General features: G+C 42.5%; 1 protein-coding gene across 1 annotated transcript; it reads left to right on the top strand.

Moving 5' to 3' along the window:
• Nucleotides 1-10399: 10399 nt before the first annotated feature.
• LOC110724544 (putative pectinesterase 11) lies at nt 10400-12330 on the top strand. Its single transcript, XM_021903961.1, has 4 exons — nt 10400-10798; nt 10881-11069; nt 11176-11411; nt 11523-12330. Exons 1-4 carry the CDS (start codon nt 10400-10402, stop codon nt 11668-11670), a joined length of 972 nt encoding a protein of 323 aa, XP_021759653.1. The 3' UTR covers nt 11671-12330.
• Nucleotides 12331-14534: the final 2204 nt, after the last annotated feature.

The following is a 14534-nucleotide window of genomic DNA, read 5'->3' on the forward strand; positions in this document are numbered from 1 at the left end:
TTGGGTAAACGTACTCGGCTATGTGGCCGGGTGCGAAATGTACGGGGTGGAGCCAAGCTTTGAGGCTTTCGCCCACATGAACTATCTCAGCCGGACCCCTAAGTCGGGAGGTACCGGCTGGTATCAATTAACAAGCCATAGGGGCTACCTCATGACGAGAGGTAAGGCGAACAAATGGAAGGATTGGCGGAACACCTTCCTTATCATCGAGGGTTCAGACACGGAGATGAACAAACGCTTTAACAAGTGGAATAGGGATCCGCCTCTTCTCGCAGGCGGCCGCAGCATGCCGCCTGTTCCCCCAAAGGCTAAAAAAGAGATCCTAGACAAAGGACTCTTCAAAGTAGAGACTAGGGTGAACTCTACTTCAGGGGTACGAGAGCAAGTACCCCTAAACTGCGTCCCGAGCTTCAAGTGGCTCTATGACGAGTACTTTTTGGCCGCCTGTGGCCTCAGCAGTCGGTGCTCTAGAGGTAGCCGGCCTGACAAATACTCTGTTTTTTCACGCCTTGTTTACTTGGGATTTTTACTAACTTTGCTGTTTATTATTTGCAGCTGACGCCATGAGTAAAATAACAGCATCCAAGACTGCGGCGGCCATGTTGCGGGCCTCTCTCATGCAACAGTCTTGTACCGACTCCCCCAACAAGGGGGCACCCTTGGTAGGCTTCGAAACTTCCTCTTTTAGGAGTTGTCTTATGCATATACTAACTGCCATGTTGTTTTTTTTTTTTTTCAGTCGGGCACTCCAAGAGCTTCTTCCTCGCAACAGCCGGACCCCAAGGCCCGGAGGACGACTGTTGCAAGCTCTCCTGGGTCTTCCAGGAAAACAGTGGCGGCTGAGAAGCAGCCGGCCACTTCTTCTAAGACTCCGGCGGGGCCGCCTAGAAGTATGGACAATTACTTGTAAAAACTTTTACACTTGCTTCCTTCTTGATTAGGTCTAACTTGCTTTTTTACGCTTGATGCAGCCGGCCCTCAGGGGCCTGACTTGGTAGAGGTAGCCAAGTCCATGATCAAAGTAGTTCCTCCATCTGAAAGGGAGGCGGTCAGGGGTGTCGGCACCCTTGACCTTGATGGGATTGCAGGGGTCCTTGCTGAGGTATACTTTTTGAGTATTTGAATTCCAGGACGCCTGTTATCTTTTTTGTTTGGAAACTGACGCCTGTTTTTTTTTTTTTTTTTTTTTTTTTTTTTTGTACTTAGGCCCTGCTTCGAGTTAACGGCCTTCGCAAGCCGCTTGATCGGAAGAACAAAGAGGTAAAGGCTGCAAAAGCTATGGCCGCCTCTGACTGTGATAAGGCAATGTTTCAAATTGCCCAAAATGAAGTACTGACCATTGATATTCTTTATTATCAGGCGCAGGCTACCGCCGCTGTTCGGGCTCAGTTAGAGGCGGCCCAGAAGAAGAATGACGAGCTGGAGGCGACCATCACAAATCTTAAGGCCGAGCTGAAACCTCTTCGCCTAAAAATGTACTCTTACGAAGCCATGGAGAAATCCTTGGCAAGCGTAAAAGAACGCCTGGTGAGCCAAGAGAAGAGTCTTACCCAAGAGCTCTCGGAAAAGGCCGAGCAAGAGAAGAAAGAGCTCGTCCGGGAGATGATGGAAGACTCCGCTCAAATCCAGCGCATGACCTGGGGCCGCCTGTTCCCCAATGCCGACTTTGCCTCTTGGGAAAGAACGTACCGCCAGTGTTCGGAAACATATAATCAAGAGATCCTGGCGGCTGCTGAAGAAGAGGCGTTGGGAGAAGCGTTGGAGGAGGAGGAGCCGGTTGTGGCGCTTGTGCCACTTGGGGGTGAGGCATCAAAAAAGGATGCAGCTGAAGCCGAGTCCAGCAAGAAGAGTGCTGACCAGGCGGCAGCTGCTAATACTGAACTGCCCCCTTCTTAAGCTTAATGTATTCTTTCCACGGCCTGCGTGCCGTTTGTTTTGTATTTACCCGGCCAGGGGGCCGGGGCTTTGAATATTTTGCTGGTCTTTAATGACCGGCTTATTTTTAATGAATTTTTGTTTTGCTTCAAATTTGTCTAAGTATTCCATATCTAATATCCAACTGTTTACTAGACCGGCTTATTTTACATGGCCGAACGTTGCAGACAGGTACGGATAGTTAGTACGCCGCCTATGCCCCTGGACGACTGGTTGTCTGTTTCCAGGGTAGACGATCAGTCGGCCATTTATCCAATCGGTATTCGAACTATTTTGTCTGGATCCTTTTTAGGCAGGCGGACCTGTCATTTGTAAATTTAACCAAGTAGGAAAGTGGTCTGACCAAGTAAATAGAGTATTACCTAGTCGCCAAGGAATTGAGAAGTAGAGATAACAAGCGGCGGGTACCGGTTGTTTCCCTTTATTGCCAATGTTGTTGGCTTTTAACTCATAATTTGTTAACCTAGCAAGAGTAGTGGTTGAGAGCCCCTGTTTGTTAGAAACAGGCGGACGACTCATACCTTTTAGGCTCCATACTAAGTTTGAGTGACTATCAAGTTAACATAGGAGTTACTTAGTCTTCGTCACAATCTAGATTGAGTAGTAAAGGTACCAGGCGGCGGAGGCCGTCTGAACCTTTTGATTTGCCAATGTTTGTTGGCTATTAACTCAAGAGGTTACCTAGTAGGAATAGGGGTTTGAGTGCCCCTGTTTGCCAAAAAAAAGGCGGTCTACTCAAACCTTTTAGGTTCCATACCAAGTTTGAGGGAGTGACTATGAGTTAACGTTGGAGTTACTCAGTCGCCGTCACTTTTGTTTGAGAAGTAGAGGTACCAGGCGGCGTAGGCCGGCTAGACCCCTTGATTCGCCAATGTTTGTTGGCTATTAACTCAATAGGTACCCCCTGCATTTATCCCAAGTAATACAGGCGGTCATCTGACTCAGATGTCAACTGCTACCACTGGTTTGGTTAGTGATAGAGTTATCCTTGTCTCAAAAACGGCTACGTGGTTGCCCTTGGGGACAGTCGTATAGGTGCCGTGTAATTAGTTTATAGAACAATGTTCCACCCAAAAGGGAGCTGCTCTCTGCGACGAATTTCATCCGGAGGGATGCCGTCGGACGCCTGCTATGATGTTGGGACAGGTCGTATTAGTTTTGTAGATTTGATCAGTTGGCTTGGCGCCTGGTCTGATCATTCGGCCTGTGGCCTTGGTAAGTTCTTGGTGAACGTAGGTGCTAAGTAAAAGAAGGGTAGCCGCCTGTTAGGCACAGGGTCGGCCAGGCCCTAATCTTTTTAGCTAAGTATTAGGGGGGTGGCTATGTGCTTGGAACCAGTCGGCCATCTTCTTATGGAGAGTAGCCGACTATATGCCCAGGCGACATGCCCCTATTGTGAGTGAAATACTCAATGGAGAGTAGCCGACTGTAAAGGTACAGACGGCATGCCCCTCTGAAGATAGAGTGTAAAACTCAATGGAGAGTAGCCGACTGTAAAGGTACAGACGACATGCCCCTCGTAATACAAAATTGAATAGTAAGTGCAAACTTTATTAAGTAGCTCTTTACTTTACATCATTCAAAAGAAATATTTTTTAAGATTATCTACATTCCAAGTTCGAGGCAACGGTTGTCCGTCTGGTGTTTCCAGACGGTAGGTACCGTCCCTGACTTCCTCATAGATTCGGTAGGGTCCTTCCCAGTTGGGAGTTAGTTTGCCAGACTCATTAGCCCTACCAACTGCTTCCATTTTTCTAAGTACAAAGTCCCCTACTTTGAGTGGACGCCTGTGTACTTTTTTGTTGTATGATCTAGTCATTCTCAGGCGATAGATCTCATGGCGCAAGACAGCATTGCCCCTCTTTTCAGGAAGTGAGTCTAATGCCAGGCGCATGGCTTCCCAGTTTGCCTCTTCGTCATATAGCATTACTCGAAGAGTCGGCTCGTAGTGTTCTATTGGAAGAACAGCTTTCGCACCGTAAGTTAGGAGGAATGGAGTTTCTCCAGTCGCCCCTTTTTCAGTCGTCCTAATGGCCCAGAGAACATGTGGTAGTTCATCCGCCCATAGGCCGCCTGCTCGTTCAATCTTTTTCTTGAGACCGTCTGAGATGATTTTATTAAAGGCTTCCACCTGGCCGTTTGCTTGTGGACGGCCGACAGATGCAAAGTAGTTTGCAATTCCTTGGTCACCCAACCAGCTTTTGAGAACAGGCGTCTCAAATTGGGGACCATTATCAAAAACCATAGACATGGGAACCCCGAACCGAGTGATGACATTTTTCCAAATGAATGAAATTACATCTTTCGTCTTGATTCCCTTTACAGCCTCCGCCTCTACCCATTTAGTGAAGTAGTCGACGGCAACAAGTATGTACCTCCTTCCGCCTGTAGCAGGCGTATATGGACCCAGAATGTCCATGCCCCACTTAGCAAACGGTAGTGGGCTGTGAATGGTAGTGAGGTCAGTAGCCGGACGGTGAATTAGTTTGCCAAACTTTTGGCACTTGTCACATTTTTTCACCATCTCCATTGCATCTGCTTCCAAAGTAGGCCAAAAGTAGCCCTGCCGCCTTGCCCTTTGAGCAAGCATCCTACCACCTATATGAGAAGCACAGTAACCAGAGTGAAGATCATCTAGTATCTCTCGTCCCTTTTCTGGAGTAACACACTTTAAGAAGGGTTGAAGGTACCCCCTCTTGTGAAGTTCTCCCTTTATCATTTCAAAACAGGAGGCTCGTTTTTTCAGTGCTGTCGCCTGTTAAGGATCATCCGGCTGTGTACCGTTTGTCAGATATGCCCTGATTGAATCCATCCAGGTTGAGCTTCTGTCTAGGATTCCAATAGGGTCTTCCTCGATGCTTCTCTTCCCCATTACATCCCAAAAAACAGTTCGAGGAGTATCAGAGGAGGCGGATGATGCTAATTTTGACAGTGCATCCGCCTGGTTGTTTTCTGATCTCGGCACTTGGATCAGATGGAAATCCTCAAGGGAGCCGACTGCTTGTCGGACCGCCTGTAAATACTTGATCATGGCCGGATGGGTTGCTTCGTATTCGCCATTGTACTGACTCACTATCAATTGTGAATCGGAACAGGCGTCTATTTTTCTTGCCCCTGCCGCCTTGCACATGCGGATCCCGGCTAGTAAAGCTTCATATTCTGCCTCATTGTTTGAAGCCTGAAAACTGAAGCGTAGAGCATACTCGAACCTGTCGCCCTCTGGCGACTGACATATGACGCCTGCTCCACAACCATTTGAAGTAGAGCTTCCGTCCACATATACCTTCCATACTTGGTCTGGAACTTGAGAGTCAGGAGGACGAGTCATCTCTACAATAAAGTCAGCAAAGGCTTGCCCCTTCACTGCTTTTCTAGGTTTGAAAGTAACTTCGAGGCTCTGTATTTCTATGGCCCATTTGATCATTCGGCCTGACGACTCCATGATGGTCAGCGGCCGCTTGATAGGTTGGTCTGTATACACGACAACTGTATGTGCCAAAAAGTAGGGCTTCAATTTTTTAACAGCCATGAAGAGTGCAAGACCAAATTTCTCCACTAAGGGATACCTCAACTCGGCATTTTTCAGTACGTGACTGACAAAGTAGACCGGGAGCTGACAGCCGTCCCTTTCAGCAAGGAGAACAGCGCTTAACGCATGATCAGAGACGGCCAGGTACATGTAGAGAACCTCTTTGGGCAAAGGGCTGACCAGCCTCGGCAAGGAATGCAAGTGAACTTTTAATTTCTGGAAGGCGGCCTCAGCATCCGGCCCCCATTCAAACCTTGCCTTTTTCTTAATTGCCTGGAAAAAGTATAGGCATTTGTCGCCTGATCGGCTTAGAAATCTTCCCAAGGCCGCCAGACAACCTGTTAACTTCTGAACCTCTCGGATGGTACGAGGCGACTGCATGTCAATGACCGCCTGCACCTTCTCAGGGTTCGCCTCTATTCCTCTCTGATTGATAAGGAATCCGAGAAATTTCCCAGACTCAACTCCAAAGACACATTTCTTGGGATTGAGCATGACATGGTGCCGCCTGAGTGTGGCGAAAGTTTCTCGGAGGTCCGACAGATGATCTTTCTGAAGTTTAGTCTTGACAATCATATCATCAATATATTCCTCGACGTTTCTCCCAATCTGATCAAAGAACACTGTGTTTATCATTCGTTGGAAGGTAGCTGGGGCATTCTTAAGACCAAACGGCATGACCGTGTAACAGTATAACTCCTGATCAGTGACGAAGGCCGTCTTCTCCTGATTTTTCTTCCATAAGGGAATTTGATGGAAACCAGAATAGGCGTCCATGAAACTCATCAAGGCATGGACGGCTGTTGAGTCGACCAGGTTATCAATTTTAGGCAGAGGGTAACTGTCTTTGGGGCACGCCTTGTTTAAGTCTGTGTAGTCTACACACATTCGCCAGGTGCCATTCGGCTTTTTAAAAATCACCACATTTGCAACCCAGTCTGGGAAGTAACATTGCCGAATGAACCCTGCATCAAGTAATTTTTTAACTTCGGCGGCTGCCGCCTGACTTCTTTCTTCGCCATGGTTCCGCTTCTTTTGCCGTACCGACTTCTTTTTCGGATCCACAGCGAGTTTATGTACCGCCAGATCAGGACTAATGCCTGGCATTTCATGGACTTCAAATGCAAAGATTTCCTTGTATTCTTTCAATAGGTTGTGAAAGTCGTCACCAAGGTTTCTCAGAGCAGTCGTCCCAACTTTGACTGTTCGGTCAGGACGTGAGTCGTCTAAGATCAGGTCCTCATGCTCACCAGCCGGCTGAGGGCGGAACTCATCCGGCCGCTCCTCTGCCAATGATTGCTATTTTCTTGCTTTTCTTAAGGACTCTGTCTGGGACGCCTTTCTCTTTTTGCCGCATGCTTCTTGAACAGGCGCACTCTCCTTGACATTGTCAAGGTCTGTTTTTTCTCCACTTGACCCAGTGGCCATAACAGTGGGCTTGACATCCGAGAGATAGCACTCTCGGGCCATCCTCTGATTTCCCCTTAGGGAGCCGGCTGTTCCATTATCCCTCTCAAACTTGAGCAACATAAGAGACGGGATTATAACAGCCTTGGAATTATTCAGGGTTGGTCGACCCAGAATCATGTTGTAGGCCGAGAGTTCCTCTACTACTAGGAACCGGACTACCATGTGTCGTCCTTCCCCTTTTTCGCCCAGGAGAATGGGTAAATCTACTCGTCCCAGTGGGTGGACGACTCCTCCACCAAACCCTACTAATGGGTGGGAGGCCGGATGTATGCAGTCAGTCTGATATTTCAGTTTCGACAGACATTTGCTGCTGATGAGATCTGAGGAGCTCCCGGTATCTATGAGGATTCGGCCAACTCTCTGGTTGGCCACTTTACATTCAATAACGAGAGGGTCGTCATGCGGCCCCCTTACCCCTCCTAGATCCTCTTCAGTGATGACAATCTCAGGAAATGTATATTTGGACGGCCGTTCTTGGTGAACGGAATTTACATCTAACCGCCTTATATTATCTTTGTTGCCCCTAATAGTGGGGCCGCCTCCTGAGAAGCCGCCTGCAATGGTGTAGACGACTGCATCATCTGTATCAGAGCTGTCGGCCTGCTGATTCTTTTTGGCCGACTGCTTTTTTGAGGAAGTGTTCCCCGTAGATTTCTTGACATAAGTGTCAAGATCACCTTGCTCAGCCAGGCGGTCTAGGTACCGCATGAGACTGATGCAGTCATTGGTGTGATGACCAACGTCATCATGATAAGCACAGATTTTATCTTGGTTCCGATTGTTTGCAGAACCCTTCATGGGGACCGGCTTCTCAATTGAGATCCGTCCCTTGATTTCTTTTAGGATAAGCTGGTTATCCTTGTTAAACGCATACTTTGGGGAGTATGGTTTGAATTCTTTTTTCTTTTTCTGGGCCGGCTGTTTAGAGGAATCAGCCGCCCAGACCTCTTTTCTTTTCTCATCTTTGTTTGACGACTGTTTCTGTCGTCCTTCTCTTTTGTCGAACCTTTTCCCGTCCGACTGTTTTATCGTACACAGATCAGTCGCCTGTATATAGGCTTCTGCTTCAATCAAGGCCTCTTGAAGAGTCGCCACCCTTTTTCGAACCAAATCAAATTTGAAGGTAGACCCGTCTTTGAGACCTCTAAAAAAGTCGGTATAAGCTACCTCATCCGGTAACCCTTGAATCTGTATTCTCATCAGGTTAAACCGCCTGATGTAAGAACGAAGCCCCTCCTTCTCGCCCTGCTGAATTGTTCCCAAATCAAGGGTCGTTTTCTTCGCAGGGATGTTCATGGCGAAGTTGGAGGCAAATAAGTAAGCAAGCGTCCTGAAGCTATTTACACAACCAGTCGGCAGGTTGCCGAACCATTGCTGTGCGATTCCTTTGAGAGTCGCTGGGAAACACTTGCACCAAGTGGGATCATCCAACCCTTGAAGGTACATCAGGTTGGTGAATGCCATCAGATGGTCTTCTGGGTTAGTAGTGCCGTCATAGGCGCCTACTAGTACATTTTTCACTTTGGCCGGCTGAGCGGCTTCAGTAATTTCCTTGGAGAAGGCCGACGGCTGTTCACCAAGTCTAAGCAACCGTAGCTGCCAGTCCATAGGTTGGACGTTTTTTGCTGTAGGTCCACCAAATGGAGGTGGCTGCATAAAATACTGTTGTTGCGGCACAAATGGTAAGTTTGGTACCGCCTGGGCACTATGAAAGCCGGACTGACGGGAGGTGCCGCCTGACTGACTCTCATGGTACGACTGAGTATGCCTCATCGAGGCATTTCGCAAACTGTCTTGAAAATTTGAAGTAGAAGCCGACTCTGACAATCGGTCACTCTTCTTCTGCTCTAGCAGTAGCCGAGCATCTGTGAATGTTTGCTTTGACCCGTCCGCCTGAATATGACGAACCGGTTTCCTATTTCCTGTAGGATAACGGAATTTTGTGAAATCAAGGGCAGGTGGCTCCCGCTTCCGAGATTTAGGATGAGGAGTCGCCTCTCGCCCTTGAACTGGCTTCCTCTTCAGTGAAGTGGAGGGTTTCTTGGCCGACTTCTCCTTGACTGAAGCAGGCGGCTTCTTGTTGATCAACTCTTGAATCTCTCCCTTGAAGTCCCTCATGAAGGTCATGAGTTCGTTCCTTGTGATGGGAGCAGACCCATCAGTCGGCTGTTGCCGAACAGGCGGTGCGCCTGCTGGCTCGCTTCCTGTTTGAAGATGCTCCCGTTCCATCCTTTCGGTATGACGGGTACGTCGGGCCCTTAGGGTCCCGTCTGGAGCTGTATGAGTTTCAACTTCAAATTCACTTTCGGTGTCATGGTCCGACTGAACTTGAGGGTCGTCTACGGGACGCCTCTCTTCAGGAGTCGGTACAGACTTGGATGCCATCTCTGAAGTACTCTCCCCACAGACGACGCCAAATGTTTCGGGGTTTTCTGATGTCCTGCGGGAGAGTTACAATTCCGAGACTGGAACCGGACGCCTGTACCTGCAAAATAACGGAGACTCCTGGGAGCTCCGCCTCCAACGGTCAAGTTAGTACTTGATTAAGGAGTAATAAGTGCGGAAATTAAAGGGGGGAGATCTGGTTCCTCTAGGGGAGGAGTGATCAATGTGTTTAGACTTCTCTAGGTGAGAGTCATTAATTGCTCAATCCCCTTTAATGAGGATTAATTAAGTATTTATAGTCTTGAGAAGCGTGCCACTCTCTAGGTTTAGGGTAAACCTAGGGCTGACCGGGCCTCTAAACAGGATTGGGCCTTGTTGGCCGGTTTTCCCATTTGGCATGGGTGGACACGTGGCGTGTCTCAATTGGTCCGTAGAGGACGTATCTGTGATTGACACGTGGCAGGCTCCTATTGGCCTACGTGAAGGACACGTGGCGGAACCTGGTTGGTCCACTTGTCAGACGGTGATTGGTGGATAAAAATCCCCTAATCATTTATAACCAGCTTTCTATAAACATGTGTCCGTAAAATGATCCAACTAGCTATTACAAAAGTTATAGAAAATTAAGACAATGCATGTAAATATTATGGAGTACTTTTGTCGGTCAAATTAGGTGATTATTTTCAATAATGAAAAAAGAATGACCAAAATTCTCACCAAAATTCCCTATTCTAAAAATATTCGGCGCCGATAACTTATAATTGCATGCAAATAGTAACGTAAATACGTATTGTATAAATAAATTGGTCAACTTCTATGATTTTTTTTTTTTTATTTTGAAAAAAATTTGAATGAATTATATTCTTTAAATGTGAAAAGCAAAAAATTAGCCGTGTAAAGGTACATGGCGTCCCCCAATCATTGTGTTACTTGAACTTGAATTGTCATGTTACTCTCTCACTATATATATACAAAAATCATATTCCCAAATCTTATATTATGAACTTCATTTTATTGTTTCCTAATTATATCTTTCACAATAATTACGATCAAATAAACCACCAAATAATTCAAACAAAAATGGCAACTCAAAGTTATAATTTTCCTAAGATCATCTTCTTTGTTGTTACATTTTCATGCTTCTTCATCTACAATTCTAATGCTCGTCACTTGTCGGAGGAGAAGTTAACGTGGAAACGACTAATAACCGTGGATCAGTCCGGCGAAGGCGATTACGAAACAATTCAAGGCGCGATTGATGCAGTTCCTTCTAACAACATAGATACCACACTTATCCTAGTCAAACCGGGAACGTACAAGGAAAAAGTTACCGTACCCGAAAACAAGCCTTTTATAATGCTTAGCGGAAGAGAGGCCGAAAATACAATAATCACATGGGACGATAGTGGTAATATATACACGTCTCCTACTCTCTCCGTCTTTGCTTCTGATTTTATGGCTCGATATCTCACTATTCAGGTTTTTTTTTCATTTGAAATTAATAGTCACATATACTATTTATGATTTGAAATTAATATTTGACTTTGATAATTTCTTATAGAATACATATGGACCGGGGGAAAAAGCAGTTGCCTTAAGGGTTTCGAGCAAAAGGGCAGAGTTTTCGGCATGTAAATTTATTTCTTACCAAGATACGCTTTTGGATGAAGAAGGAAGCCATTTTTATAGTAACTGCTATATTGAAGGAGGAACCGATTTTATTTGTGGGAATGCAGCCTCTCTTTTTCAAGTATGTAACATTATATTCTCTATTCAAGAATACAACTTTAATTTCTTGTTGATTTATCTTTGTTGTTATACGAAGATTAATTAAAAATTTTGTTGGATTGTTGTAGAAATGTCGAATACATTCTGTATCGGACATAGGTGGAGCAATAACTGCACAACGAAGGATGACACCGGAAGAAGAAACGGGGTTTTATTTTGTGGAATGTAGAATTACGGGTATAAAAGGGTGCACATTGGGAAGACCATGGGGACCTTACTCTAGAGTTGTTTACGTAAACAGTTACATGTCTAATGTGGTAAACCCTAATGGATGGGATGATTGGGGCAAACCCTTAACACATAGGTGCGTATTATTGATAATCAATTACTCCGTATGTTACAAAATATATGACACTCGTATATATAAGTTTATTATGTTATTAATGTTAATATGATTGTTTGTTTATTGGAACAGTTCGGTGTACTATGGTGAATACAAATGTTACGGTCCAGGAGCCAATAGATCAAACAGAGTCGAGTGGTCGCAAGACCTGAGTAATGAAGAAGCCACTGCCCTTATTACCAAGACTATGATTAGTGCCAAATCACGAATCAAACACTGATGTGTTGATAATTTTTATTATTTCATTGTACATGTATTATTAGGGTTTTTTTTTTTTTTTTTTTTTTTTTTTTTGCGGATTGTACATATATCTATGTTGATCAAATATACTGTATATAATTTCATCTAATTGATTACTTACTTTTTATGTTCTCCTCAAATATGTCATTTTTTTTCGAAACATATTGATGAATTGCTATTTTTAACAACTACATAAGTGAATAGGTAATGACATATAGTAGAGGTAGTACGCAATTAATTTGTACTTCGTATTATGTTTTTTGGATGGTAATGAAATAAGCCTAAATAAAACCCAAACGCGGACAACACCTAATTGAAATCCAATCTCTTGGATGAGAGAAGGAAAGGAGTGGAACACTAAATTTGGTTAATTAGGAGCAAAATCGTCATTAGCTATTACAGATACTCGTATTAATTTTTACCTTTTACTTTTTTTTGGCGGCAAATAGCAACAATTTAAAATCAATCCTTCAATCAACTCGGCATCAATTGATTTTAGACAAATACATCCCCATTAATTCCTCAAAATAAATACAGAAATTAAATTATTAAAATTAAACAAAATATCACAATGTATAATATAAAGTAGTAAAGTACAAGTACAAATTCATGACCGAAAATATAATAAACAAGGTTATCTTTCATCCACCACATTAGTCTATAATAGTATATATAATTCTAATTCTATGTAATGTGACCGAAATCTATATTATTTTATGGTTCGTTACATTAGTGAAATTATGATTTCCTAATTTCCTCGTATATTCTTATATAACCTCATGTCGTATAGAGTTTACTTTCACAGCTTGGCCCAACTCACATTAGTGAAATTATGTTTTCCTCATACATTGTTTATTTTCTTTCCCTAGTTAACTACTTCGTAATACGTAATACGAGTATAGAAAACTCCATCTATACATTATACATAGATCGATAGTACATTTCCTTTCTCTAGTTAACTAATACAAAGTGTGGAAAAAAAAAAAAAAAAGAAAAAACTAAACTTGCTTAGTAGAGTTGGTTGAGAGCTCACCGATTTAGCCCCACCAACTACGGTCTATTCTGTTCACCTTATTTTCACTTATTTCAGGTTTAATAAGTTCAGATAAGGGTTAATAAGTTCAGATAAGTTCAGGGTTAATAAGTTCTAAATTAATGTTCTCCTCACCTTATTTCCACTTATTATATTTATATAGAGTTATTACTAATCAAGATTGCTTTTCACTTTTTTTTTTGTAAAATTTTATGTGTTTTATTATCATGATTTCATATAAGAATAAAGTAACATTTGCATAAAAAAATAAAATTAAAGTATCGTTATACTCATAAGTTATGGTAAGACTAGATAAATTTTGCTTATAGAAAAGTTAAGCAAATCAACAAGTTTATTATTTTTGTGAAAAAAACAAAGGGAAATTAATGAGAATGAAAGTCAGATCAACAACAAAACCAAAGGAGAATTTTTACTATTTCTAAACTATAAAATAGTAGTGTTGTTATCAAATAATGTCTTATAAGTGTTATTAAGGTTTAATAAGGTCAAATAAGTGAAAATAAGTGTTAATAAGGTGTAATAAGTTCACATAAGTTCAGATAAGGGTTGATAAGTTCACATAAGTTCAGATAAGTAAAAATCAGGTGAATAGAACACACCCTACATTTGCTTGGGAGTAGGGTAGGGCGATTCTCTTTGAAGTGGATGATTGAAGGAGAGGGTGAGAGATCTCCAAGGCACCCCCAAATTGTCTCTGATGGTGATAACCAATTGACTACATATATGTATATATATCATAATATACTTTTCATGTGACTATTATACTATATGTTCATTAAACAACGGAAATTTTGATAATTACCACCATCTATTGTTGTCAAAAATGAAAATACCACATCAAGTTTTTTTTTTTTAATTTTTGTTTTATTCTTACCACCTATTTTTTTCCAAAAGTTTTAAAATTTCTACCACTTTGACACATGACGTTATCATAGGACCCACACTTTTGTTTTCCCTCTATTTCCCATATTCTTCTTCTCCGATCCCTTCTTTCAATTTCATCTCTCAAATTTGATTACAATTACGCAAATTTCGCAAATTAGGTTATAATTTCTACAATCTAACCTACAACGAAATGAATTGATTAGTTTAATTAGGGTTTTTGTAATCAATTTGGGGGTTTTGCTAAATTTGACTAATTAGGGTAATCAATTTGGGGGTTTTGCTAAATTCGACAAATTAGGGTTTATGAAGTTAAAATTAAATGAATAGCTGGACAATTAAACAAGTAATTAACACAAATAAACATATTAATATTCTTTCGATTCAATGTTTAATCAAGTATGAAGTACGGAGTAATAGATACAATTAAACTGTACTGCAAGAACAATAATATAATAAAGGCATGTAAATGGAATGGGGGAAGTAGATAAAATGAGCTAATTAATGGATCGAGCTAGAACACCCTTGTTAGTTGCTACGGTGTACTTTTTCATGTATAAATACCTTACTCCGATCCATTCTATTTTTATTATTAAATAATAAATAAATAATGGTTTCAAAAAATAAATAAATAATTGTTTCAATAAATAAATAAATAAATAAATAAATAAAAGCAGAACACCAAAGTTCACACCATAGTGTTGTTACAAAGCAATGAGCTAGCTTACATACATTGAATGAAGGATTTATTTGCTTCATCAACACAAAATACACATACGCTGATACACAGTAGCTAATTTTTTATTGTCCTCATTATTTAATTATCTTATCATCATACAATCACACAGATGTCATCCAAAATTGTTGAAACTGTCGATTATGAATTGACACGGATAAGACTATAAGCA

This window comes from Chenopodium quinoa, unplaced genomic scaffold (genome assembly GCF_001683475.1).
Source record: "Chenopodium quinoa cultivar QQ74 unplaced genomic scaffold, ASM168347v1, whole genome shotgun sequence".
Taxonomy (NCBI): domain Eukaryota; kingdom Viridiplantae; phylum Streptophyta; class Magnoliopsida; order Caryophyllales; family Amaranthaceae; genus Chenopodium; species Chenopodium quinoa.